At 38.4% G+C, this 27,403-nt stretch overlaps 1 protein-coding gene across 2 annotated transcripts in view; it reads right to left on the bottom strand.

Annotated features, from left to right (window-relative positions):
• tcf25 (TCF25 ribosome quality control complex subunit) overlaps positions 1-26,950 on the bottom strand; it is a 278,696-nt gene extending 251,746 nt beyond the window's left edge. The window contains exons 1-6 of one of the 2 annotated variants that reach the window (XM_026234236.1): positions 26,674-26,950; positions 26,026-26,130; positions 25,752-25,814; positions 16,815-16,868; positions 2,486-2,613; positions 2,046-2,111 (exon numbers count right to left, since the gene is read on the bottom strand). In XM_026234236.1, the coding sequence (XP_026090021.1) occupies positions 2,046-2,111; positions 2,486-2,613; positions 16,815-16,868; positions 25,752-25,814; positions 26,026-26,130; positions 26,674-26,826 (569 nt within the window). In that variant the 5' untranslated portion in view covers positions 26,827-26,950. The remainder of the gene's footprint in view (positions 1-2,045; positions 2,112-2,485; positions 2,614-16,814; positions 16,869-25,751; positions 25,815-26,025; positions 26,131-26,673) is intronic. The other variant, XM_026234237.1, reaches the window with a different exon arrangement.
• Positions 26,951-27,403: the final 453 nt, after the last annotated feature.

The following is a 27,403-nucleotide window of genomic DNA, read 5'->3' as shown; positions in this document are numbered from 1 at the left end:
GAGGTTTAACTCAGACTGATAAATCCAAAATTATTTGATCCCCATGAGAAATATTCAAAATTAGAGCAGTACAGTAATTGTAAATTTAAGAAATGACCACTGGACAGCAAAATACTTATTGGGATATAAGGGTCAGAAAAAAAAGTGTTAGGTCATATAATCTGTACCTTTAATTAGAATAGCATGAAGTATTGTGAAATACTATATATTAAGACTTTATATATAGGCTTTATGAATTTTATGAAGGTTTTGAGTGACTCTTGTGGGACCAGAACGACCTCCTCTTGTACGATGCTTTGAGGAATATATCTTCCAGAATATGGAATTAGATTTAGGAGCTTATTTTTATTCCATCTCCTATCCTGAAAAGTCTGTCTTGCAGAATAGACTAAAAATGTATCTTCACATTCTTTCTTAATTCTTTTGCAATTCTTTTGTCATTTCTTCTCCACCTATTTTTTTTTTTCTTTTTCTTCTTCTTTTCTGACCCTGTGACCCAGTCAGCATTTTTTGTCCAATGGTCATGTCTTAACTTTGCAATTAAGTTTTGATATTTCTCATGGGGATTCAATAATTTTTGACTTTTCAATTTGAGTTAAAACTATTTTTTGGCTCATTTCATCTGTAAAAGAAAACATCCCTAATAATTCTGCACACCTGAATAAGGAGTTTTTCTCTTCCAGCTTTCATGGACAATTATATATAACTCATAAATGATTAAATAAAAAAAGAATGGTAGTTATTAAGATTGATATGGTTTGGAATTGGTAAAATGTGCTTGGAAAAAAAGAAAATCACAAAAAAAATGTTTTAATGTTTAAAAATGTATAAATTTTTGTTTAAATGAAATCTTATTGTAAAGTTTTACTAAAGTTGTATATATTGTTCTGTGTATGTGATTTCAAAAACTAGATTATTCGGATAAACCCTTTAACTGCCATATCCCTTAAAACCTGACTGCCAGAGGGTTATTGTAAATGCATGTGACCGCTGGGCACAATTTACCTGAGGCCACCGGGGTGGCATTTGCACTGATGGCTTGAGCCCGCCATCGCTGCTTGCAGCTATATTCATTATTGTTCCCCTTAAGATTATTTATTTTCATTCTTATAATTTTTTTCCTAGTATATTTTTGGATATTTTTCCACACTCGGAACGAACAGAGGCAAAAAAAAAAAAAATTGCGAGTCAAAGAAGGTGGAGTTTCCGCCACGGACCAATGGAAACGCAAAGGTGTTTAGGAGCCAAAGCGAACTTCCCCAGATAGTTTGCTTTGATGAGCTGTTTCGAACTGCCGCCTGATTTTGTTCGAAATTCAGTTCTTTTTTCGATTTCGTTAGAAGTATACCAGGGCCCTTAACTTTGATAAAGAATACTTCTTTGGATTTAAGACTTTAGTCTTTGAAAATTTACAAAAAAAAAATTTCTTGTACCAAGAGCTTGTAACACTCCAAAGAGAAAGGAAAAATGTTATATATGCAATATATGACCCCTTTAACCTGTTAAATGTCACCCCGTCCCGTATACGGGACACCTACGTTGACTATACTATATTACAATCAAATCAAATCTAATCTTGACAAACTATATATCGTTGGAAAGGTCTAAGACTCCAAAATATATATTATACCAATATTTTTTGTTAAAAATTATGTAGGAAAAGTAATAGATGAATTTATGACAAGAGTACACCCTCAGAAATCTACATTACAAAAGGAGCTTTTACCTTTGTTTAAAAAAAAGACTTCCTCGTTGCCTTTTTCCCTATCACTTTTTAGAAATCATCAGAAGTTATATATCACTTGAAAACATAAAATCTCAAAATTCATCCTTCAAAACCCCTTTTAAAATCAGACATTGCATTACCATGTAAATGATACATCAAAATCATGTTACAAAATGTTTTCAGTCATGAATTATAAAAATTTAGGTTTGTATCATGCACATTCATGTCTATCTTCAAAAACGTGAGTGACAGTTAACAGGTTAAGGAAAACTACCTGAAAGTAAAAACCATAAAACTCAAAATAATACTATGAAATTACCTCTGGTCTCCCAGAACAGCCCGAACGCCAAAATACCTCTTCAACTCCGTCTCTGGATTCAGATTCCTTTATGACCCAGAAGAAATTTAGATCATTTAAGATTAAATATTTGGGCAACACTTTAGATTAGAGAACACAAAATCACTATTAACTAAGAGTTTTCTCTCAATAAACTCTTGATTTGCTGCTCATTGTTAGTAAGGTAGTTGTTGCAGTACTGTAGTTGCAGTACTGTAGTTAGGTATGTGGTAGTCATAAAGGATTCAGAATAAGGTCAAGCAAAATAAGTCATTAAAATGTGCTTTGTGTGTACTAATAAATAGCCAATTTGCTATTAATATGCATGCTAATAAGTAAATAATTAATAGTAAATAAAAGTTTTAGCAATGTTTGTCCTTTACATTTGAATGGCACAGAAATATATCATGCATGCTCCTCACCTGTGTTCCACGTACAGTACAGGTCTGTTTTCAGAGGCACTGTTGTCTAAGCTCTGGTATGATATGCTTTTTTTCTTCTCCAGGGTCTCCAAGAAAGCATCAATATCATCTCCCACACTCAAATCATCCTAAAAATCACAAACACCATGGTAAGAGAGTTTTAAGCCGAGTTCAGACTGCACAATTTTCAAAGTATTTGGGTCACTGTTCTTTTCACACTGCATGACTATCTCAAACTGCATTCAGTCACTGCTGTGTTCACAATGCACAATGGATCGTCGACAGAAGGTCTCACACTGCATGTCTTTACAATATGAAGAATTGTCGACAACTCTGTCTGGCACGCAAACTACGTTTCACAACCAAACACCCACGAGATGTGACAAGGAAACAACGCAATATCACATGTGCAAGACTGGAGTTTTCACGTGAGACTACGATAGCTCAGATGAAACGTCAAACAGACACGGGTGCTCCTGCTAAATTTATACTAATTTATCTTCCATTCCAAATAGGTAGAGAAAAAAAGCCTTTTTCAGAAATTAAGCCATGCTTGCCGATATTGTGGTCTGTAACTCCTCCCCGAGCTCCCCGCTGCTCTGTATCTTGCTCTCTCATTGGCTGTTGGTCATCGCCAATGTAGTTTTCTGTCAGAACACTTTTCAGACAGCATGATTTTTTAATCGCAGACAGGTCCAGATATTTAGCATGCCAAATATCTCACGGGCGTCAGCGACTCATCGGCAATTCTCTCAGATCGCGTCTATGCTCATTCACACTGCGTGATTGTCACTTGCGTGAACGAACACAAATTTGCCTGCGATTTCGGGCATTTGTCGGCGAGTTCTCAAAACCTTTCGGGGAGCCAAAAACTGGGCTAAAATCGTGCATTCTGAACTCGGCTTTAGACACATTAGGCACATGATAAACAGACCTACCGTTATAATAGATATTGGCACTTTTGGAACACTGCATGAATTAATAAATATGGGCACTTTTGCAACACTGCTGCAATGAATTAAAAGGATCAAGGCTACATTACCAAAAAGCACTGTAAGCCTAGATAGATTGCAGAAAAATTGGTACTAGTGATTCCCAGTTTCTATGATGTAGCGGAGCTTAGAATTAGGCTTGCTGTGATAGTGTTTTGCGGCTTAACAACGGTATCACCGTTAGCACAGTCTGTTACGTCACTTGCCTATACCGACCCCCCCCAACTTCGTTCAGATTTTTCATAGTAATAAAAATTATTATTTAGTTCAGTAAAAGAACAGACACTATAATTAAGAACTAAACATAGCCACTCAATGCAGTGTGCCGAACCACAGTCAGATCACAAAGCAGATTTCATTAGCCGCATTTCCACTGTCGGGCCGGTGGGAGCCAGGGCTTAAAACGGGCCAGGCGGGGCTAAAAGCCTCGGGCCAGTAGCGCTGAGGCCAGAATAGCGCAGGGTTTCCACAGTCGAGCCTGAAGCTCTGCTGCACTTCACTAAAACACGACCTTTAAACGCCTCTCAGGAACAACGTCATGAAACCCCATCATTTCACCAACAAAGAGAAGTTATCAGAAAACTAGGAAATAAGTCACTGGAAATAGGGTGATCACAAAACGAACATGATAAAAATGGCCATTTGTTTGCATGCTTTGTTAAATATTCTAATTCAAAAGCATCAATGTTTTACTATAGAATAAGTGATACATTGATCACAATTAATTAATTTATCAGTACCCAAAATTAAATTGCACAGAAATAAATGTATTTCTATTTTATGTATTTTAAACGCTTATGAAAATAGCCTGCTTATTCAGTCGAGTCTGTTTCTGTTTATTTGTAGCCTGTACGTCACATCTAGAAAGAATGATAATATCTCTATTACTATTAAAGCTCCGAACAAAACAAAAAAAACTACATTTTTATGATAGGCAACATGGAGCTAAACTCTTGGGATGAGACTTATGACAGATAAAATGTTACTAAATAAAAACATAATTGTGATAAAGAATAAGAGGTTGACGTCTGATTTCTCCAAGTGGTTGCATTTACCATGTTTACTATGGTAACGTTAATGTTTTGCGTGCATAGTCTTTTACATTACTTTTAAATATTTCTGCCATGTGGTGATTATAATCCACATCGGATCAAGTTATTTCAAACACTCGCTGCTGACTAAGAGTGAGTTTTGAGCGCAACTTATTTTAAAAAGTCTTTAATACTGGTGTTAAAGCGTTTATCTTTCTGTAATGATCCGCGGCTGATGCTCTCTAGACTCGGAGAAACTCCGCCTTTGTTCATAACCACTCCTCTCGCCCCAGCTGGCCCACTTTGGCCAAAGGTTTTCGTGGGGCCAAAGACACAGTGCTGTTCAAACAACCAGCCTACAATGGTAAAAATCCACTCACTCATTGTTTTATAATTCCAAAGAATCATAAACAGTCTCCCCACACAAGCGGTTCCAGACTATGATGTCATACTCCGTGAAAGTCCAGCCTATTTATGATGCTCTATGCCCTATTAGCATGTCAAAAGCCCTGAGAAGTTGCAGTCTGCCATTAATATTTTCTTTCTGTAGCTGCTGTAGGTAACATCTTAGTGCCAAAGAGCTATTACAGCTACTTTCACACTGCTGGCAAATGTAGGCAAAAAAAAATTTTCACATGCTATTCAGATCTGTTTTTTTCATGACAGTGTGAACAGCACAAACCACATGGAAGCTGATCTTTTTAAATCCGATTTGTGCTTCTTCAATATGTCAGAATCAGAATGAGCTTTATTGCCAGGTATGTTTACACATACAAGGAATTTGTATTGATAAAAGCTCCGCAGTACAACAGAATCACAGCGACAGAACATAAAACACATAATAAAAGAATTAAAAAAAAATAATACAAATAAGTAGGTAAGGAATGACAATATACAAACTGACAATTGTAGGCAGGTATATTACAAAAAGCAGTTATGTATGTACAGGTATATTTATGTGCAAAAATTAAGTGTACACTAAGTATGTGTGTTAGATTAATACGTTTATGTGTATATAAATATAAAGTGTAGCATGTTCCACAGTTATCATCAATTGTTCATTAGATGGATTGCCTGAGGGAAGAAACTATTCCTGTGCCTGGTCGTTCTTGTGCTCAGTGCTCTGTAGCGTCGACCAGATGGCAACAGTTCAAAGAGGGAGTGTGCTGGATGTGAGGGGTCCAGAGTGATTTTGCCAGCCCTTTTGCTCACTCTGGATAAGTACAGTTCTTGAATAGAAGGGAGGGTTGTACTGATGATTCGCTCAGCAGTCCAGACCAGGGCTCTGAACCGGTTCAATGAACGAAAATGAAAACCGGAAACAAACGATATTTTGACAGGAACAGAACCAAGAAACAGAAACTAAATGAATTTTTTTAGTTCCGAACAGAATCCAAAATTTGAAATGCACATTAACCGGTTAATAACGTTATTTTATCATTCCTTTTAATATTTGAAATTTGCTGTCAACCAAATCACAAATTCCAGCGGTACAGCATACGCAAATGTGATGCTGAAGGCAGCGAGTGAAATGTCCGCTCAGCTGTGAACCAAGTCAAGTCTCAATGGCAATGCACCGCCTTCAGGGCCAGATTAAGACCAAAAAGGGCCTATTTTTTCTAGGCGTTGGTGCATGTGCATTCAACACTCAAGTAGAGACCTAGGAGTACCGCGGGACCCAGCGCAACAGAGCGCGTCGCAAGATAATATTTGATTGGTGAATGCGGACGACAAGATATTATTGTGTGCGGGTTGCGGGAAAATTAAGTTATTTGCGGGACTCCCGCAAAGTGGAAATATCTAGCAAAATAAAATTACTAAAAACAGATAAACCTTTATTTATAATAGACTAAAATTAAATAAAATCGACTTTGCGGAATGGGAGGATGCTGATGAAACCATAGACAGCGACATGTAATTCCATTCTGAAATAGCGAGAGATCCAGTGGTGGAAAAAGCGATGTCAAGAGTTTCCGAAATAAAGCAAAGTAACACGCCATTTAGGTTACTTTGCATTCCAGCTCCCAGCGCACCATTGGAGAGGGCTTTCAGTAATTGCGGTCGCATAAGTGGGCAGAGACGGATTAATCTGAAGCCCTCATCAATGAACGACATGCTATTCCTGCACAGACTCCATTAGTAGTCGTAGTCTACAAATTGTTTTTTAATTCCGTTCATTTTTTATTTATTCATTTAGCTAAATATTTAAAATTGGTCTATTTTGTTATTGAGGAAAAATTATTTTTTTGGTTTGTTTAATGTTTGAGGAAAAGAAGGCATTCTTAAGCAGTATAGGCAAATTTTTCTTTGAACATGAAATAAATCCAGGTTTATTATTATGTAAATCATTAGGCTATACTATAGCCTAATAGGTATATTTTTAGGGGCCAAGCACCGAAGGTGCGAAGGCACCTATTGTGTTTGTTGGCGTTATTATTAGGGGCCAAGCACCAAAGGTGCGAGGCACCTATTGTTTCTGTTGGCGTTATTAGGGGCCAAGCACCGAAGGTGCGAAGGCACCTATTGTGTTCGTTGGCGTTATTAGGGGCCAAGCACCGAAGGTGCGAGGCACCTATTGTTTCTGTTGGCGTTATTAGGGGCCAAGCACCGAAGGTGCGAAGGCACCTATTGTGTTCGTTGGCGTTATTATTAGGGGCCAAGCACCGAAGGTGCGAAGGCACCTATTGTGTTTGTTGGCGTTATTATTAGGGGCCAAGCACCGAAGGTGCGTAGGCACCTATTGTTTTCGTTGGCGTTATTATTATTAGGGGCCAAGCACCGAAGGTGCGAAGGCACCTATTGTGTTTGTTGGCGTTATTAGGGGCCAAGCACCGAAGGTGCGTAGGCACCTATTGTAATCGTTGGCGTTATTAGGGGCCAAGCACCGAAGGTGCGAGGCACCTATTGTTTTTGTTCCGGTTCTTATTATTATTATTAGGGGCCAAGCACCGAAGGTGCGTAGGCACCTATTGTAATCGTTGGCGTTATTAGGGGCCAAGCACCGAAGGTGCGAAGGCACCTATTGTGTTTGTTGGCGTTATTATTATTCTTCCTCTTCTTCTTCCACCCCAAGTCTATGGTAGCCCATAGAACCGATTGCGGGAAAGTTGTATAATTTGGCACACTAATAGAGGACTGTCTGAACATTAACCGTAGCAAATTTGAAGTCTCTAACTCAAACTCTCTAGCGCCACCAATTGTCTAAACTTTCAAAAACTTGATGCTAATAACTCTTGAACCGTAAGCCACAAAATGAAAATTCTTTTTTCCTGTGATTCCTTGGCTCATGCCGAGTCAAATGGACACCGAAATTCAAAAATCGCAAGGTTCAGTTTTTTCGCTATCGTCAATTGTTCGTAAAACCTACTTTTTCGAACTCGTCCTAGGCCGTTGCACCGATTGTCACGAAAATTGAATCAGATAATCTTCAGACCATGCTGGCAAAAATTTATGGAATTCAAGTTGATTTCTCAAACCGTTTCCGAATAGCTCATGAACGAATTCTTCGAAAAGCACGCAAACGTGAACGTGAGGCTATATCTCCGCAACGGTTTGGCCTATTGAGACCAATCTTGGTGGGTCTTATAACAACCATTCCCTGGGACTACCTGCAGTGTTTCGGCGCTGTGCCCCCTGGTGGTCAGGAGATATGAAAAATGCATGTTTTTGCTCATAACTTCTGAACGGTTTTGCCAGAAATCACAAAAGTGGTGTCTTTAGATTCAGTGCATCATTCCGAGTCCAATGATACCGAATTTTCCCAATTCGGCCATTTTGGGCGTCGGCCATTTTGAATTTAGTTGTAAATTGCTGTATCTTAAGAATGAAGTTCCGTATCGTTTCGCAAATAATTACAAAAATGTCCGGCTCCATGCCCTGAATGTACACAAAAAAATTGGGGGCAGCGCCACCTTGTGGTCAATAGTTATAACGATTTTTCGAAAAATGCTAATAACTTTTGCATACATTAGCCTATTGTAACAAAACTGATGTTGATAGATTCCTTGGGTCATGCCGAGAAAACCGATACCCCATTTGTCAATTTTGGCAAAATTTCCTGTCCGCCATTTTGATTCATGTTGAAAACCTACTTTTTCGAACTCCTCCTAGACCGTTGCTCAGATTTTCACCAAATTTGATTTGGATCATCTTCAGACCATGCTGGCAAAAAGTTATGGAATTTGTGTCGATACACGTAACCGTTTTCAATTAGCGTACCAACGAATTTGCTGGAAAGATGCCAAACTGCATCTGAGGCTGTATCTCTGCAAAGGTTGGAGATATTTACACAAAACTTAATATGTGACATTGTCACATCACATTGACCACGCCACATCATTTTGGTCACAGCGCCACCTATTGGTCAAGAGTAATAAACCAATCAATAACCGTTAATTATTACATTTCCAATAATGCTAATAACTTTTGATTGCATTAGCCTATTATCATGAAACTTGTCTCAAAATGTTCCTTGGGACATGCCGACAACATACATACCAATTATGTCATATTAAGCAAAACTTCCTGTCCGCCATTTTGATTCATGTTGAAAACCTTTTTTTTTAAACTCATCCTCAACTGTTTGTCTGATTTTCACCAAAATTGAATCAGATCATCTTCAGACCGTGCTGACAAAAAGTTATGGATTTCGTGTCAATAGACGAAACCGTTTTTGTACAGCGCTGCTTCAGATGTCAGGCATCTTCACAAAATGAGTCTGAGGCTATATCTCTGCAAAGCCCATTAGTGGTCTTCCAGTGACATCTAGTGGTCGTAAATGCAATTTATCATACAACACTGTCTCTTTAACCTTTATAACTGTTATATGTTGTCTTAATTTCATTCCAAAGAAGCATACGCAACTTATGTATAATTTCACAGTCTAGATAATAGTACTGCACTGATTTTAAATAACCTAGATATGGCTGACAGTAAAAGAATAGAACAGAATTACAGACACACACAAACATGAAATGTTTAAACTACTATATTAATACTCAATAAGCATGCTTAAACCCACACACAGATGCACACATTTTGTTATATATATAGATAATTAAAATAAATGATGGGTGATAAAACCTATTGCAAGTCTTCTGTTTTTATGGGCTTCTATGTCATTTTTCAGGTTTCATTGCAATCATAATCTGGCATAATTATAAACATTAGATATATCTGTATGAATAAATTGGTAAACTTTGACTCAATGTGATCTGAAATGCTTGAACAGTAATATTAAATAATAGTAATATACATTTCTTCTAGATGAATCCCTCAACAAGCCCATAAACTGTAATGTTTTAGTCTTTACTGAGCTCATTAGTGGTCTTCCGGTGACATCTAGTGGTTATAATTGCAATTTTTTATTCAACACTGGGTTTTGAAGCTTTATAAATATTACAGTGTTCTTTTTTACCTAATCTCTGTTAAATTTTGCATGATTGTTTAGAAAAAATACAGATCTAATGCATGTGTGATTATATTACCCCTTTTTTTTTTGCAGTTTAATGCCATTCACAACAGAAATCTTTTGTTTTTTAGGCCATTTTAACTGTTATAGCACCAGCTATTTTCTGATCTTAATGAAACTTTGCATGCTTGGTGGGTCATCTTTCACATGTTATAACCAAGTTTCATAAAGTTTTGAGTTTTTGTTTCAGTTTTATAGGCTTTAGGTTACATGTGGCCACGGCCCTTTCCTAAATGACCTCTTATAGCTAACCAAAGGACAAAATGCAACATATTTTTGAAAATTATTGATCTAGAGAGTCCACAGAATATTATTGCAGTGGTTTGATCAAGACTGAACAAAAAACAAGGTGACCCAAAACATTCAAATTCGTGGACCAATTTTACGAAAAAGGCTATAACTCGGGAACAAAATGAGATATCTTCACCAAACTCAGATCTCATATGCATGAACAAAAACTTTAGTCAAATTATTATTTTTTTTCCATATCTGCCACTTGGTGGCGCTACAGGATGAAAAAAAATCAAATGGCTATAACTAAGCAACCGTTGATCCAATCAACTTGAAAATTGATATGGCACAAGTGCTCTATGAGGAATTTCACTTATCTTAAAAAACATGGCCGCCATTGGCCAAACAACTTTAAGCACCTATTTGACAAGGTTAATGGAAGTCGATCGGAACGAAACTCGGTGGGCATGTTCGACTCATTGCCCTAAAGGTCTGTAAGTATTTTGAAAGAAATTGCCCACAACATTGTCACCTCCCACAGAACACAACAAAGCGATTTGATTACAGCGCCACCTATTTTCCAAAAATGATAATGCATCATTTTACTGGAGTTTTACTGGCTGTTTCAATTACACTCTTCCAATAATTGCTTTTCTTACTCGTTGCATTTGGTCTGATGCTCCATGCCATGCTTAGCTCCTCGCTGTGGAACTTTTATTAACGATTTTCAGCCATTTCAATTACAATCATGCAATTATTAATTTCATTATTCATTGTTGCATTTGGTCTGATGCTACATATGCTTAGCTCCTGATGTTGCCGCTGGAATGCTTGGCCCCGTGATTGCTGCTTGCAGCTATATTTTTATTTACATTTCTTACTTTTTTTACTGTAGTTCTATGTTCTAAGTTCCATGTTCGTTCCTTTCATTCATTTAATTAAACACAAATCAAATGAAACATTTGTTTCTTTTTTAAATTTATATTCAACAGGGGAGCAATTGAAAATATAGCTGCAAGCAGCAATTACGGGGCCAAGCACTCCAACGGCAAATGTAGGAGCTAAGCATCGCATGAAGCATCACACCAAATACATTAATGAGCAATAACAGCAATTTTGGAATTATTGGAATTGAAATGGCTAAAAAAAATCATAATACCACCTCTAGTAGCATGATTACTTGGCTTATCAAGCTTGACCAATAGGTGGCACTGTTATAAAATCAATTTGGTGTACTCTGTGTGACTTTTCAATGACACACACAAAGTTTGGTGTCAATATGCCAAAGCATTCCAAGGATACAGCCTCAAGTGTCATTTTCTCATTGTGCCTCAAATTCGTCGATGCGGTATGCGAAAACGGTTTTGTCTATCGATTCAAAATCCATAACTTTGAGTTACCATAGTCTAAAAATCATTTGATTTGAATTTGGTGAAAATCGGACATATGGTTGATGAGGAGTTCGAAAAAGTATGTTTTCAACATAAATCAAAATGGCGGACCAGAAGTTCAGCTTACTATGGTATATTTGGTATCTATGTTACCGGCATAAGCCAGGGAATATTTTGAGCCCAGTTTCATTCAAATAGGCTAATGCAATAAAAAGTTATTAGCATTTTTTAAAGTGTAAATGTTCATTGTTAATGAATGGTTTATTACTCTTGACCAATAGGTGGCGCTGTCACCAAATTTATGAGGCGTGGTCAGTGTGACGTGGCGATGACACATACAAAGTTTGGTGCAAATATGTCAAAGCATTGCGGAGATACAGCCTCAAGCGCATTTTGGCACCCTTCCAGCAAATTCGTTGATGCGCAAAATAAGAACCATTTTCTATATCGATACGAAATCCATAAATTTTTGCCAGCGTGGTCTGAAGATGATCCATGTCAAATTTGGTGAAAATCGGACTAACGGTCTCGGAGGAGTTCGAAAAAGTAGGTTTTCAACATTAATCAAAATGGCGGACAGGAAGTATTGCCAATTTTCGCATAATTGGTATCAATGCTCTCGGCATGACCCACAGAATGTAGTGAGATCATTTTAATTTTAATAGTCTAATTTATTCAAAAGTTATTAGCATTTATGTGATATTTCATTATAACTATTGGCCACAAGGTGGCGCTGCCACCAAACTTTGTGTACCTTCAGGGCATGGAGCCGAATATTTTTGTAATTATTTGCGAAACGATACAATGCTGCGTTCAAAAAATACTGCATTTTAAATCATAATTCAAAATTGCCGACGCCTAAAATGGCCGACTTGGGAAAATTGGATATCATTCGACTCGACATGACTCACTGAATCTAAAGAGACCAGTTTTGTGATTTCTGGCCAAACCATTCAGAAGTTATAAACCAAAAGATGCATTTCTCATATCTACTGACCACTAGGTGGCGCTGTGTCGAAACACTGCAGATAGTCTCAAGTCATGCTTATAATAACACACACCAAGTTTTGTCTCAATACGCCGAACCGTTGCCAAGATATAGCCTCACGAGTATTTTTGCGTTTTTATCGTCAAATTTTTTCACGTGTCACTCGAGAACGGTTAGACGAATCAACTCGAATTCCATAACTTTTAGCCAGCATTGTCTGAAGATGGTCTGAGCCAATTTTCGTGAAAATCCGACTAACCGTCTAGGACGAGTTCGAAAAAGTAGGTTTTTCGAACAATCGAAAATAGCGAAAAAATTCAACCTTGCGATTTATTCGACTTGGCATGAGCCAAGGATTCAGAGGAAAAAAGAATTTCAATTTTCTGGCTTACGGTTCAAAAGTTATTAGCATACAAACATTGAAAGTTTGGACAAGTGGTGGCGCTAGAGAGTAGGAGTTAGAGACTTCAAATATGCTATAGTTAATGTTGGGACTGTCCTCTATCAGTGTGCCAAATTATACAACTTTCCCGCAATCGGTTCTATGGGCTGCCATAGACTTGCGGCGGAAGAACAAGAATAATAACGGGAACAATTACAATAGGGTCCTACGCACCTTCGGTGCTTGGCCCCTAATAACGCCAATGATTACAATAGGTGCCTACGCACCTTCGGTGCTTGGCCCCTAAAAATAACAGAGTAGCAGGCAGAATATGCAATGCATAAAAAAAAAAAAAAACATACTTTACCCGCGGGATTTTGCAGGCGGTAGCGGGACAAAACTTGATCGTTCACGGGTGGGAGCTGGAGAAAATAACATTTTTGCGGGAGAGGGATAAAATCTTGTGGGAACAGGACGGAAAAATCCATCCCGATTTAACGATGACAAAAGCTCGTACAAGCTCTGCTGATTCGTTCACAGTCACCGGTTTCTGAGTGCAGCAAACTCAGCTGATTTTGACCGATTAATAATCAGTTAAACGGTTTAAAAAGTCATTTATTTATATACACGTATATATATATATATATATATATATATATATATATATACACAGTTGAAACCAGATAATTACATACACTTCAGAAAAAAACAAAAACTTTTATTTCTTTACTGTCATACATTAAATCAGAGTAAACTTATTCTGTTTTTGATCAATAAATATTAACATATTTTTGCATTTGTTAAATGTCAGGATCGAGCGAGGGATAATTTGTATGTATTTTTTTTATCACTTTCATCAAAGTCAGAAGTATACATACACTTCCTTAGTATTTGGTAGAATAGCCCCGAAACGGCTTAACTTGGGCCAAACGTTTTGGGTATCCTTCCACAAGCTTTCTACAATAGTTTGCTGGAATTTTGGCCCACTCCTCTTGACTGGTGTAACTGGGTCAGGTTTGTAGGCCTTCTTGCTCTCACTTGCCTATTCAGTGCCGTCCACAGATTTTCTATGGGATTGAGATCAGGGCTTTGTGATGGCCATTTCAATACCTTGACTTTGTTGTCCTTAAGCCACTTTGTAACATATTTGGAGGTATGCTTGGGGTCATTGTCCATTTGGAAGACCCATTTGCGCCCAAGCTTTAACTTCCTGGCTGATGTCTTCAGATGTTGCTTCAATATATTCACTAAATTTTCTTTTCTCATGATGCCATCTATTTTGTGAAGTGCACCAGTCCCTTCTGCAGAAAAGCATCCCCACAACATTATACTACCACCCCCATACTTCACGGTTGGGATGGTGTTCTGAGGCTTCAAACTTCGCCCTTTTTCCTCCAAATATACCGTTTATCATTATGGCTGAACAGTTAAATTTTTGATTCGTCAGACCACAGGACATGTCTCCAGAAATTAAGATTTTTGTCCCCATGTGCAGTTGCAAACTGTAGTCTAGCTTTTTTATGGTGGTTTTGAAGTAATGGCTTTATCCTCCCAGAGTAACCTTTCAGCTCATGGTTCTTAAGCTCAGAATGGTATCATCTGGAGTTTTCTGTTTGTTTAAAGACACATTGAACTTAGTGTATGTATACTTCTGACTTTGATGAAAGTGATAAAAAAAATACATAAAAGTACTCCCTCGCTCAATTCCGACATTTAACAAAATGCAAAAAATATGTTAATATTTATTGATCTAAAACAGAAAAGTTTACTCTGATTTAATGTATGACAGTAAAGAAATAAAATTTGTGCTTTTTTCTTAAGTGTATGTAAATATCTGGTTTCAACTGTATATATATATGTATATACACGTGTGCGTGTGTATATACACGTGTGCATATATATATATATATATATATATATATATATATATATATATATATATATATATATATATATATATATATATAAATAAAAGGGCTGTCAAATGATTAAAATTTTTCATCAAAATAATCAGAATTTTCAGTGGATTAATCAGGATTAATCACTATTTGCAATTACACCTGAATCCTAATAATTTTTTTTTTTCTGAAATGCATACCAAAAGATAAATAACAGGACAGAGATACATAATTTTCATGTATTGATTCATCAATATGTGGTTCTTTTTTTCTGAATTTCAAAAGTTTAACATTTACTTAGATCAAATTTACCTGAGCACTATATCAAACCATGCCATTTAACTACAGATAGTGTAAGAGTTTTAGGTGAACCAGTGGTTAAATATAGCCACATATCTATGAAATTATGCATAGAGAAACTTGAAAGAATGAACTCAGAAACACAAACATGCGTCACCATCACATAAGCAGCACTCTGGGCACTCTTGCTTTTGGGAGGTGATCATTTGCTCTGCCACAATACTTTAGGATCGATATTTTCATGTTATGAAGGCTTCAAGTTCTAGTAAAACCAAGTAAAATGCATATGCTTTTCCAAATAGCTGTAATTTTCGCTGTATTGCATATAGGCGTTCTGCGCATGCGCACTGTGAAACACAGGACGCTATAACAGGAAGAAGCTCCAGCGTATCAACTACCAAAGTCGTCTCTGTTTATCGAGCTTGGCATGAATGTATTGGAGAGTAACTGGGGTAAAACCTTTAGCTTCTTCAGTGTTTTCGTCTATCTTGAGAATTCAGAGATCGACGAGACTTTCCTGACCTGAATAATTTGTCACACTGCGCATGCGTGAAATGCGAAACACGCTTCTTTTGACAGCCCTAATATATATATATATATATATATATATATATATATATATATAGCCTAGAGAGAGAGAGAGAGAGAGAGAGAGAGAGAGAAACTTGTATATATGTTTTTTAGAGAAAAAAAAATATTTCATTCAGAAATAGACATAATGAAGACACAAAATATTTACAAACATTAGGCTATTTCTTATAATCATTTGTTATTCAAATACATGGCGAATACGGAAGCTTTGATTTTGTGTCAAATGAGAAACCCAATATTGCTATAGCTTCTTATATTTGTAATTCTTGGTCTTTTCTAAATACTGTTAATTGAAATTATTTTGTTGTGGAGTCCGAATGTCAGACGCAAATACAGCGTTACTTATTAAACATTTACTATTATTCTATATTCTTTATATTAAATAACATTTTAGCATCCAGATATGTCGGGAACATGGAAACATTTGGATTCGTGCCAAATGAGAGAAGTAGGCTTCAGCTTCAGCTTACATTAAAGGGGGGGTGAAATGCTCGTTTTCACTCAATATCCTGTTAATCTTGAGTACGTATAGAGTAGTACTGCATCCTTCATAACTCCAAAAAGTCTTTAGTTTATTATATTTATAAGAGAAAGATAGTCTGTACTGTTTTTTCCCGGAAAAACACGAGCATCTGGAGGCGTGACGTGTGGGTGGAGCTAAAGAATCACGAGCATGAGTAGGCTTTTGCATTGAGAGCATCTGGAAACTATGACATTACCGTGAGGAAAAAAAACATCATCCAAAACAACAGTCAGATTCAGCCGTATATTTATGATCCAGAATCAGACCCAGAGGCTGAAATTTAACAAGAGCAGCAGCAGCAACGACTACAGCAGGACGTCTCTATGTGGTATGTATTGAAACTGTATATATTTGCTTAGCGGTTTTGGAAAATGAAGTTCCACTTAATGTCGTTTTTTTTTTTTTTTTTTTTTTTAAGGTGTACATGTGGAAAGTGCAGTTTGATGACAACATCGCATGTTGTTTACTTGATGTGCTTACGCACCGATAGCTAAGTTAGCAACACAGAGATATTTGAAGCAGTTTTACTCACCGCCTGCGGTTCCAACACACGATTGTGACCCTTTTTCGTTGGGACTGCATTATCCTTAAGAAATAAACGATATGCAAATCCGGCGTCAAACTGGGCCTTGTTTGTAAAACAAGCATCTTTTAAATGCAGGGAACAAACAAAAACACTTGCACAACTCCATTGATGCTCTGTACAAATAAACTCCATCCACTGGTCCCTCAATGCTGTTTTTTTTTTTTTTGGTAATCTGTGCAGGGTTGTCTTGTCCTGGCAACCAAAAACACACTTCTTTTGTGACATTTCGGTCTCTCGCTCTGATCAGTGAATGTCTCTGCTCTGCTCTACGGGAGTGCGCGCTCTTCCGGGAGAAGTGCCCTTAGGACCCATATAAGGAAATTCCGCTCCATCTAACGTCACACAGACCCATACTCAAAAAGAACTTTCCAAAACTTGTGACAAACCGGAAGGGGTATTTCAAACGTACAACTTAATTTTTGAAACTTTGTCCATGTTTAGCATGGGAATCCAACTCTTTAACAGTGTAAAAAACTCAGTATGCATGAAATAGCATTTTTTTCTTTAAGTAGGCCTAGCTTACATTTGAACAAAATCTGGTGCAAGCTGTAAACGTTAGATCTGTATTTCCTTTTTTTTTTTTGAGTAAGGAAAACGCTATACTTTATTATTATTATCAAATTATTATTATTATTAGGCAAATAATATTGTTTAAAAAAAAATAACGTTATTAACCGGAATTTTTTCCTCCCCAACCGGTTTCAGAATGGTAATATTATCAGAGGAACGCAGAACAGAACCATTAAAATATCGATTCTGCTCGGAGTGAACAGATTTAACTGTTTTCGTTTTCAAGCACTGGTCTGGACTACCCTCTGCAGTCTTCTGAGGACAGATTTAGAAGCTGAGCTGAACCAGACAGTTACTGAAGTGCAGAGGATGGATTCAGTGATGGTGGAGTAGAACTGTTTCAGCAGCTCCTGTGGCAGGTTAAACTGCCTCAGCTGGGAAGTGATGGATGTGTATTTTCCCAGCCTCACTAGCTGCTGCCCGTCTGTCAGGAAGCTGTTGATCCACTGAAAGACGGAGGTGGGCACGGAGAGTTGAGTTAGTTTAGGCAGGAGGAGGTTTGGGATGATCGCGTTAAAGGCCGAGCTGAAGTCCACAAACAGGATCCTCACATAAGTCCCCGGTCTTTCTAGGTGTTACAGAACATAATGCAGTCCAATGTTTACTGCATCGTCCACAGACCTGTTTGCTCTTTAGGCAAGCTGAAGAGGATCCAGTAAGGGTTCAGTGATGTCCTTTAGGTGGGCCAGCACCAGTTTCTCAAATTACTTCATGACTACGGATGTTAAAGCCACAAGCCTGTAGTCATTTAGTCTTGTAATTTTGGGTTTCTTTGGGATGGGGATGATGGTGGAGCATTTGAAGCATGAAGGGACTTCACCCAGCTCCAGTGATCTGTTGAAGATCTGTGTGAAGATGGGGGCCAGCTGGTTAGCACAGGATTTCATACAGGCTGGTGTAACACAATCTGGGCCTGGTGCTTTTTTCCTTTTCTGCTTCCGGAAGACCTGACGCACAGCATCCTCGCTTATCTGAATTGCAGATGTGGGGGAGAGGGGGGATGCAGGAGGTGTGAATGGTGTGAACTGTTGTGCGAAGAGGCGTTCAGGGCAGGTGATGGTTGTTCTTTCAAACCTGCAGTAAAACTCATTCAGATTGTCTGCTAGTCGTTGATTCTTCACAGTGCTGGGGTGTGGTGTCTTGTAGTTGGTAATCTCTTTCAGACGTTTCCACACTGATGCTGAGTCGTTGGAAATGAACTTAATCCTTATTTTTCCAGAATAATTCTTCTTTGCCACTCTGATCTCCTTTTCCATTGTGTATTTAGCCTGTTTAGCCCCTTCCTGTAAACATCTTCTTTGGCCTGACGGAGCTGTCTTGCAGAGTTTTGCAGTGAACCACGGTTTGTCATTGTTGTAAGTTAAATCAGTCCTGGTAGAAATACACATATCCTCACAGAAAGTCAGTGAGGTAAAAACAAGATTGTAAATCCTTCTCTGCTTCATTGGTCCATCTTTTTACAGTCCTTAATACAGGTTTAGCTGATTTTAGTTTCGGCCTGTAGGTCGGTATAAGATGAATCAGAACGTCCCAAAGCTACTTGTGGAACAGAGTGATATGCATTCTTTATTGTGGTGTAACAGTGATCCAATATATTACTGTCTCTTGTTGGACATGTAACATGCTGTCTGTATTTTGGCAGTTCACGGGAGAGATTGGCTTTATTAAAGTCCCCGAGAAGGATTAAAACAGATTCCGGGTGTTGGTCTGTCTCTGTGATCTGATTAGCGAGTTTCTGTAAAGCCAGGCTTACGTGCGCTTGCGGAGGAATGTAAACACTCACCAGAATGAATGAGTGAAACTCCGACGGCGAATAGAATGGCTTGCAGTTGACAAACAGCACATCTTCTTTAACACAATTACATCTGTACACCAGCGTTCATTGATGTAAAAGCATGTCCCGCCCACGCGCAATTTTCCCCATTGATTCTGCGTCACGATCCGCTCTAAACAGCTAAAAGTCCGGCAGATGGAGTGCGCTGTCCAGGATAGGCTTCATTCAGCCAGGTTTCCGTGAAACACAGAGCAGCAGAGTGTATTTGTCCGAGAGAACAGAAGGAGTACATCCGTTTTGTTGGGTAGAGAGTGGAGATTTGGCAGATGGATGCTAGGCAACGGCGTTTCAAAATCCGCGCTTCCTGATTCTGACGAGCGCTCCCGCTCGCTTTCCCCATTTGCTCGTCCTTGTGGTGTGTTCTGCCGAATGTTCAGCAGTCACTCTAGATCGACGTTCAACATAATTCCAAGCTGACGGGAGACACCTAATAGATTTTACATACCCAAAGTTATCAAGGCACTAGCAAAAGGTAATCAGTGTAAGGGAGAGGTGTCAGAACTTGTGTGTATTACAGTGACAACTCTACAAGCAAAATATGAGGGCTTGTATCATAAGCAGAGATGTATAAAGTACTAGAGACCATACTTGAGTAAAAGTACAAGTGCTCTATCAAAAAAGTGACTTGAGTAGAAGTTGAAGTGCTCTTTAAGCACCACACTTAAGTAGAAGTACTAAAGTATTCAAAATTTTTTGTATTTAAGTATTGCAAGTAGTCGATTTTAAAATTTACTACTCAAGTACTGAAAGTAAAAGTACAAGTATTGTGTTATGTAGTTATTAAAGAAAGTAGTCAAAAGTTTGAACATATTGTTTTTACTATTTCAAATGATTAACCTAAAGGACAATCGCAATTCCTTTGACTAACTTTTTGTAAAAAAAAACGGTTACAGGGTTAGTTCGCCCAATTTGCTAAATTATGTCAATTACCCTCATGTTGTTACAAACCCGTAAGACCTTTTATTTTATTTTATTTTTGGAACACGGTTTAAGATATTTTAGATTTAGTCTAAGGGCTCTCAGTCCCTCCATTGAAGCTGTGTGTACGGTATACTGTCCATGTCCAGAAAGGTAAGAAAAACATCAAAGTAGTGTGACATCAGAGGGTCCGTTAGAATATTTTGAAGCATCAAAAATACATTTTGGTCCAAAAATAGCAAAAACTACGACTTTATTCAGCATTGTCTTCTCTTCCGTTTCTGTTGTAAGACAGTTAAAAACAAAGCAGTTTTTGATATCCGGTTCGCGAACGAATCATTCGATGTAACCGGATCTTTTTGAACCAGTTCACCAAATCGAACTGAATCGTTTTAAACGGTTCGCGTCTCCAATACGCATTAATCCACAAATGACTTAAAGGTGCCATCTGTAATGTTTGGCAAAAAAATATCAAATCATACTCCACATTCCATACCAGATGGGGGCAGTATGCCTCAATAAAGCCTCAAACGAGAAACGGCATAGTCTCAATGCTCCGCCCCTACTTTCACAACAACACTACAGCCATAGCAGAAGCCTAACTGTGCGTTCACACCGCAGGCGTCTAGAGCGTCAAAAATCGTTCTTGCCGCTCTGCTCACGACTCTGCAGAAAGATTTGTGAGCGCTCAGACGCTCTAACGTAGATCGAATGCTTATTTTGTATTTAAAGCGGCCGCAAAGCAAACAAGCTTGTTGATCTCGTGCAGACTAACCACAAGGCGTTATAACCTCATTAAATATTGTTGTGGACGAAATATTAGGATCCTTTACTTAAAATGAACAATCTCAGACACCTTGGTCCACGTATCACTTTTAATTTATTTATTTATGTCCCTGTAGGCAAACAGGGACACATCATAGATGAATACAACGCTAAACAGCAATAATCAACCTGTCCTTTATTCTGCTTGAGAACTAATGTGCCAACTCTCAAGCATTCACCGTGAGACACACGCAATTGACTCTTTTCACACGCTTTCACGCCACACATCAATTTTTCACGCACAGAAAAACAACTAAGCAAAGAGGACACGGAGACCAACAAACTAGAAAGAGCAGGTTAGTTATGATATATAGGGCTGTGCAAAAAATCGAATGCGATTTTCATGCACCTCTCATCAGTAAAGACGCTCCTGTAATTAGAAGTATATCTCCAGCACGAGCATTCAGATCAGGGTTGCCAGATTTTCACAACAAATCCTGCCCAGTTGCTTCTTAAAACTAGCCCAATCGCGTTTCCAGGAGGTTCCCCGATAAAAATTGCTTCCCGGGGTTAAATATGAATTTTTGGGAAGGGTTTCCCTGGTAAAATTAGCATTTTAAGGGCTAAATATCACGTTATTGGTATTGGGATTGCTTCAAACCGCGGACATGAAAAACAACCGCAGACTTGGCAACACTGGTTCAGGTTGAGCGGCAGTTACTGCACAGAGCCTTAGTCTGAGTAAAGACATGCACAGCCCTATATAATAAAATGGGTAACGTTAGGTTATAGCTAGCTAATTATCAAACGCAGCTACGGTTAGCCATTGCTAACATTAGCACGTTTATCGAACAGCCTTCGATACATTTCTATGTTATAACTTCCCGAAAACAAATACACAAACATATAAAACAAACTTCTAGCGAAATACTAACAGCATCTAACTTGCAAGTTCGGAGTAGAACTTCATTTTTTTCTGGTCCATCAGTTTTCTCCAGCGATTAAAAGCAGTGCCTTCCGCTCTTTTCCCTGAACTGAAAGTAGTGGGCTGTACTTTCCACAGGATTGACATCAGGTTCAAGTACACGCCCACAAGCCCTGCGAGTTATTCGTGTATTGTAGGTTGGCTGTTGGATATGTTGCCCGCATACCGCCTCCCACGGCCGAAACTGGTATTACAACACCTGTCGGGCCGGGGCTAGTAATGCTAATGCTAATTAAGGTTGATATCTCTGCAGCACTATAACTTGACTTTTTTTTAATGACATCATCTCACTTATTTCTTCTCATTCTTTTGATGCGTGTAGGTCATGTTATGGATATTTTTACCTCAATTTCTGCATATGGCACCTTTAAGCTGTTAACTATTTTAAAAGGGGGGGGGGGTGAAATGCTCATTTTCACTCAATATCCTGTTAATCTTGAGTACATATAGAGTAATACTGCATCCTTCATAAATCCAAAAAGTCTTTAGTTTTATTATATTCATAAGAGAAAGATAGTCTGTACCGATTTTTCCCGGAAAAACACGACTGGCTGGAGGCGTGACGTGTGGGCGGAGGTAAAGAATCACGAGCGCGAATAGGCTTTTGCGTTGAGAGGATGTGGAAGCTATGACATTACCGTGAGGGAAAACCCATCATCCAAAACAAACCATGGCTTACAGTCAGATTCAGCCGTTTATTTATGATCCAGAATCAGATCCCGAGGCTGAAACTGAACGAAAGCAGCAGCAGCAACGGCTCGCTCCGAGCGGGGCTCGAACCCGGGTCTCTGGCATGGGAGGGGACGCACTAACAAGGAGGCAGAGATATTTGAAGCAGTTTTACTCACCGCCTACGGTTCCAACACACGATCGTGACCCTTTTTCCTTGGGATTGCATCATCCTTAAGAAATAAACGATACGCAAATCCGTCGTCAAACTGGGCCTTGTGAACAAGCATCTTCGAAATGCAGGGAACAAACAAAAACACTTGCAACAACTCCGTTGATGCGCTGTAAAAATAAACTCCATCCACTGGTCCCTTAATACTGTTTTTTTTTTGGTAATCTGTGCAGGGTTGTCTTGCCCTGGCAACCAAAAACACACTTCTTTTGTGACTTTTCACGACGCTCTCGCTCTGATCAGTGAAATGTCTGTGCTGCTCAGCCTCACTATACGGGAGCGCGCGCTCTTCCGGCAGAAGTGTCTCAGGACCCATATAAGGAAATTCCGCTCCATCTAACGTCACACAGAGCCATACTCGAAAAAAAATTTCCGAAACTTGTGACAAACCGGAAGGAGTATTTTGGGAACAAAAATACTCCTTCAAACGTACAACTTAATTTTTGAAACTTTGTCCATGTTTAGCTTGGGAATCCAACTCTTTAACAGTGTAAAAAACTCAGTATGCATGAAATAGCATTTCACCCCCCCTTTAATGTGTCTGACACTCCCTCTGAGTTAAAACAAACCAATATCCCGGAGTAATTAATTTACTCACACAGTACACTGACTGAACTGATGTGAATAACTGAAGATGAACGCCGAGCCAGATAACGAACAACAGACTGACTCGTTCACGAGTCAAGAACCGTTTCTGTCAGATGCGTCCGATTCGTGAACCGAATTCTGTGCTAATGTTATGAGCCCAGGTAAACCGAAGGCTTAGAGGCTTGCAGTCAACGCCAATGACGCCATTACGTCGAGCACAATAGAATCGGTGAACTGTTTCTTCAACTGGTTTATTGAATCGAACTGTCAGAAAGAACTACTGGTGATCCCGAGAACCGATGCAACCGGTTCTTGACTCGTGAACGAGTCATTATCTGTCTCGGCTCGGTGTTCATCTCTCTCTTCACAGCAGTTCAGTCAGCACGCGCAGTCTCGCTTGATTCGCTCATGTGCCATCTTCATCAAACCTGCCATCTATACAGTTCTGACAGTGGTAATGTGGATTTGTAATGGGATTATTCGTAACATTTTTATAATTGTAACGAGTAACGATGCAGCACATAAAAAAATATCGGAGTAAAAGTATTAAACTCAGCGAAAATATATACTGAAGTAAAAGTGGAAGTAGGAGAAAAAAATAATACTCTAGTAAAGTACAGATACCGCCTTTTAGTACTTAAGTACAGTATACAGTTACTATACATCTCTGATCATAAGTTTAAAAAATCTGCTTTCTTTTTTTTATAATACCTGTGCATAATTTGGCTGGCTTCTGTAGCAGATCACACTATAAGTAAATGCATAATCTCTTACTTTATACCCTCTGCATTTACTTCTGTAACTAGGGTTGTTATTTACTTGACAGTCTATGGGACAGTCTCAAGCCTCCAGGTTTTCATCCAATCTAAACCAGGGCCATAATTCTTAAAGATTCTAAGAATTTTTTCTAGAAATGTATTCTTGGCTTAAGAGTGATACAGGACCAATCTGAGATCAACTCTGAGTGAGGAAGAGATAGACACTTTCATCTTAGTGTTGAGGTGAGGCCAACCTGTTGCTAAGTATGTCGCATTCTGGGGAAGAATTTGATTGGTTGTCTAATAAGAATAATAAATATCAGAGCTTTTAAATAAAAATCAGTCACCACAGGGTCTATTATAAGCCTTCACTTTGAAATTGCAAGTGTAATATTTCTTATTACACAAGTGTAACATTTCTCAGCTCGTTATTCATCTTCAGTTCTCTCTTCACAGCAGTTCAGTCAGTGTACTGTTTGAGTACATGAATTACTCCAGGATATTGGTTTGTTTGAACTGAGAGGGAGTGTCAGCCACATTAAAAAAGTTAACAGCTTAAGTCATTTGTGGATTAATGCGTATTAGAGATGCGAACCGTTTAAAACGATTCAGTTCGATTTGGTGAACTGAATGATTCGTTCGCGAACCGGATATCCAGACTGCTTTGTTTTGAACTCTCTCTCACAACAGACACGGAAGAGTAGACAATGCTGAATAAAGTCATCGTTTTGCTATTTTTGGAACAAAATGTATTTTCGATGCTTAAAAAATTCTAACCGACCCTCTGATGTCACTTGGACTACTTTGATGATATTTTTCTTACCTTTCTGGACATGGACAGTATACTGTACACACAGCTTCAATGGAGGGACTGAGAGCTCTCAGACTAAAACTAAAATATCTTAAACTGTGTTTCAAAGATAAACGGATGTCTTACGGGTTTGAAACAACATGAGGGGAAGTTATTAATTACATAATTTTGCTATCTGGGTGAACTAACCCTTTAAGGGCTAAATTTTGACCTTTACCTTTTGAGAACTGTATTCATGACAAAGAACTGCACAGATACAGATATTCTAACAATCTGTTGGCAAACACATCTTGTGTCCTCTGTTTTCTGTTTGATTCCGCTCACGCCGCAGTCTGCGGATTGAAGAAAGTGCTGAAAGACGGGGTGGAGACAGGTCTGCCGCAGTTTTCATATGAAATTTAAGGGGACTGACTCTGAGGCGCTTGCAAATGTGTGTACAGTTAATGGAGCTAAATGCTATAGCCCCGCTAAAAAAAAAGCCTAGCGATGTCCATGCTTCTTGCGTACATTTCAGAGAATGAGGACAAATATTTAAATCGATAGCTCAGGGATTTAAGAGGCACCGATATCTGCATTCTGATTCAGTTCAGTTCATACCAGTTACATAATTACGGGTTTCGGTACCTGAAGTGAAGAACAACATTTTTAATATTTATATAAATATTTTAAAAGTAAAAAACCTTTCAAATGTTTCAGTAAATAAATACATACATACATTCAAACATCACATACAGAAATAAATAAAAGTCTCACCCTTCCATTCTCAGCAAGAGCCTTTTTCTTCTTTTTTTTCTTTTTTTTGTTTGACTTCTCATCCTACAAAAAAAAATAATAATAATAATAATAAAAAAAAAAAAAAAAAAAAAAAAAAAAAAAAGGAAAATCAACTGAATTGGGGAATTAAAATAATTTAGTTAAAATACACTGCCAAATGTTCGGAACATTGCATTTCACAAACTCCAAACAGGTCACAGTTGCATGTTAATGTTTGAGGATGATGATAGTGATGATGTATAAAGGTTCTTACCTTCACGGCATCTTTCTCTAGTGAAGCTGCTCCTGGTTTTATGTCACTGATTCTCTCTGCTGTCTCCTCATCTGACACACTTACATCCACATCAGCCTCACCAATCTGACACACACCATTAGATACTATATCATGACAGCAGCATCAAAGCATGACATTTAAAACTGCATTTATCAACACTTATATAAGTATGGGCAGCGGACATGAAAGCAGTATGACATGCTATACTCCAAATTAAACAACTTCAAACGGCCATTGTTTGATTGCAGTCAAATTTTTACGTATTAACATATGACCTCATATAAACCGTTACCACACTGGAATTCATTTGTCACAATTGAGGACTATTTAGGTGAACTGCAAAACAACTTTAACAGTCGTAAAAGGGGTCATGAACTGCATTTGATTTGTTTTTTGTCCCCAGAGTCTGTTCCCTGAGGCCTACTTAAAATGAAAAAATACAAATAAAAGAAGAAGAAAGAAAAAAACTTTCGGATTAGTACCCTAGCAGTATCAATGCCGTTTTAAAGCACCTAGTATATCATGGTGTTACACATGTAACGTTACAGTAGTATACCGTCTAATCCAACCTCGGCACCACTGCAATAATACACAGCGACGCCCCGAACACACATTCCCAGACGTTACCAGCTCAAATATGTTGCTGATGTTCTTCTGCTTATGGGCAGTTGTGTCACCCTTCGTCTGCTCCTCTTCATCTTCACCAGTTAGTTTTAGCGTGTTTAAAGCGGCCTGAGCTCGCTGCTCGCCCTTCAGCCTACGCAGAGCGCGACTCGACATGATAGACGTCAGATCAACAGATCAACGATCAATAACTTAGCACCGTGCCCAAATGTCTCATGAACTTAAAATGAATGTTCAACAGGAAATGCTATGATGACATTGGGAAACACGTCACTTTAAACGGAAGTGGGTGTGTTCCAAAGTAGGCGACCCGGACGTTATTTTTAACTTATGTATTTTACCTTCTTTTACTGTCTATGTATTTTACACATTGATCGTATTCGTTTCATACCTGTCAAGTATCCCGTTTTGGCCGAGAAAGTCACGTATTTTACCCTTCTTTCCCGCCGTCCTCCCGTATTAGTATTTTCCCGTAAATCTCCCGTATTTTAATTCTTTAATTTTAACCTGCGTTATTAATAAAATAATAATAAAAAAAAAAAACATTCCCAATCTGAGCTCTGTTATAGTCTCGCGATAACTGCCACCTGCAGTAGCCTGTCGCAAGGGGTGTGTGAGGTCAGATGACATGAGTTACAACCAAGGGGCAAGGAACTCGACCGGAAGTTGAAGTCGGGTGGGGGCTGCCATCTTTTAGCAGAACTTCACTTGCGTTAGCATTCCCATTGACTCC

Source organism: Carassius auratus, chromosome 46 (genome assembly GCF_003368295.1).
Source record: "Carassius auratus strain Wakin chromosome 46, ASM336829v1, whole genome shotgun sequence".
NCBI lineage: Eukaryota > Metazoa > Chordata > Actinopteri > Cypriniformes > Cyprinidae > Carassius > Carassius auratus.
This window is presented reverse-complemented; position numbering and strand designations above follow the sequence as displayed.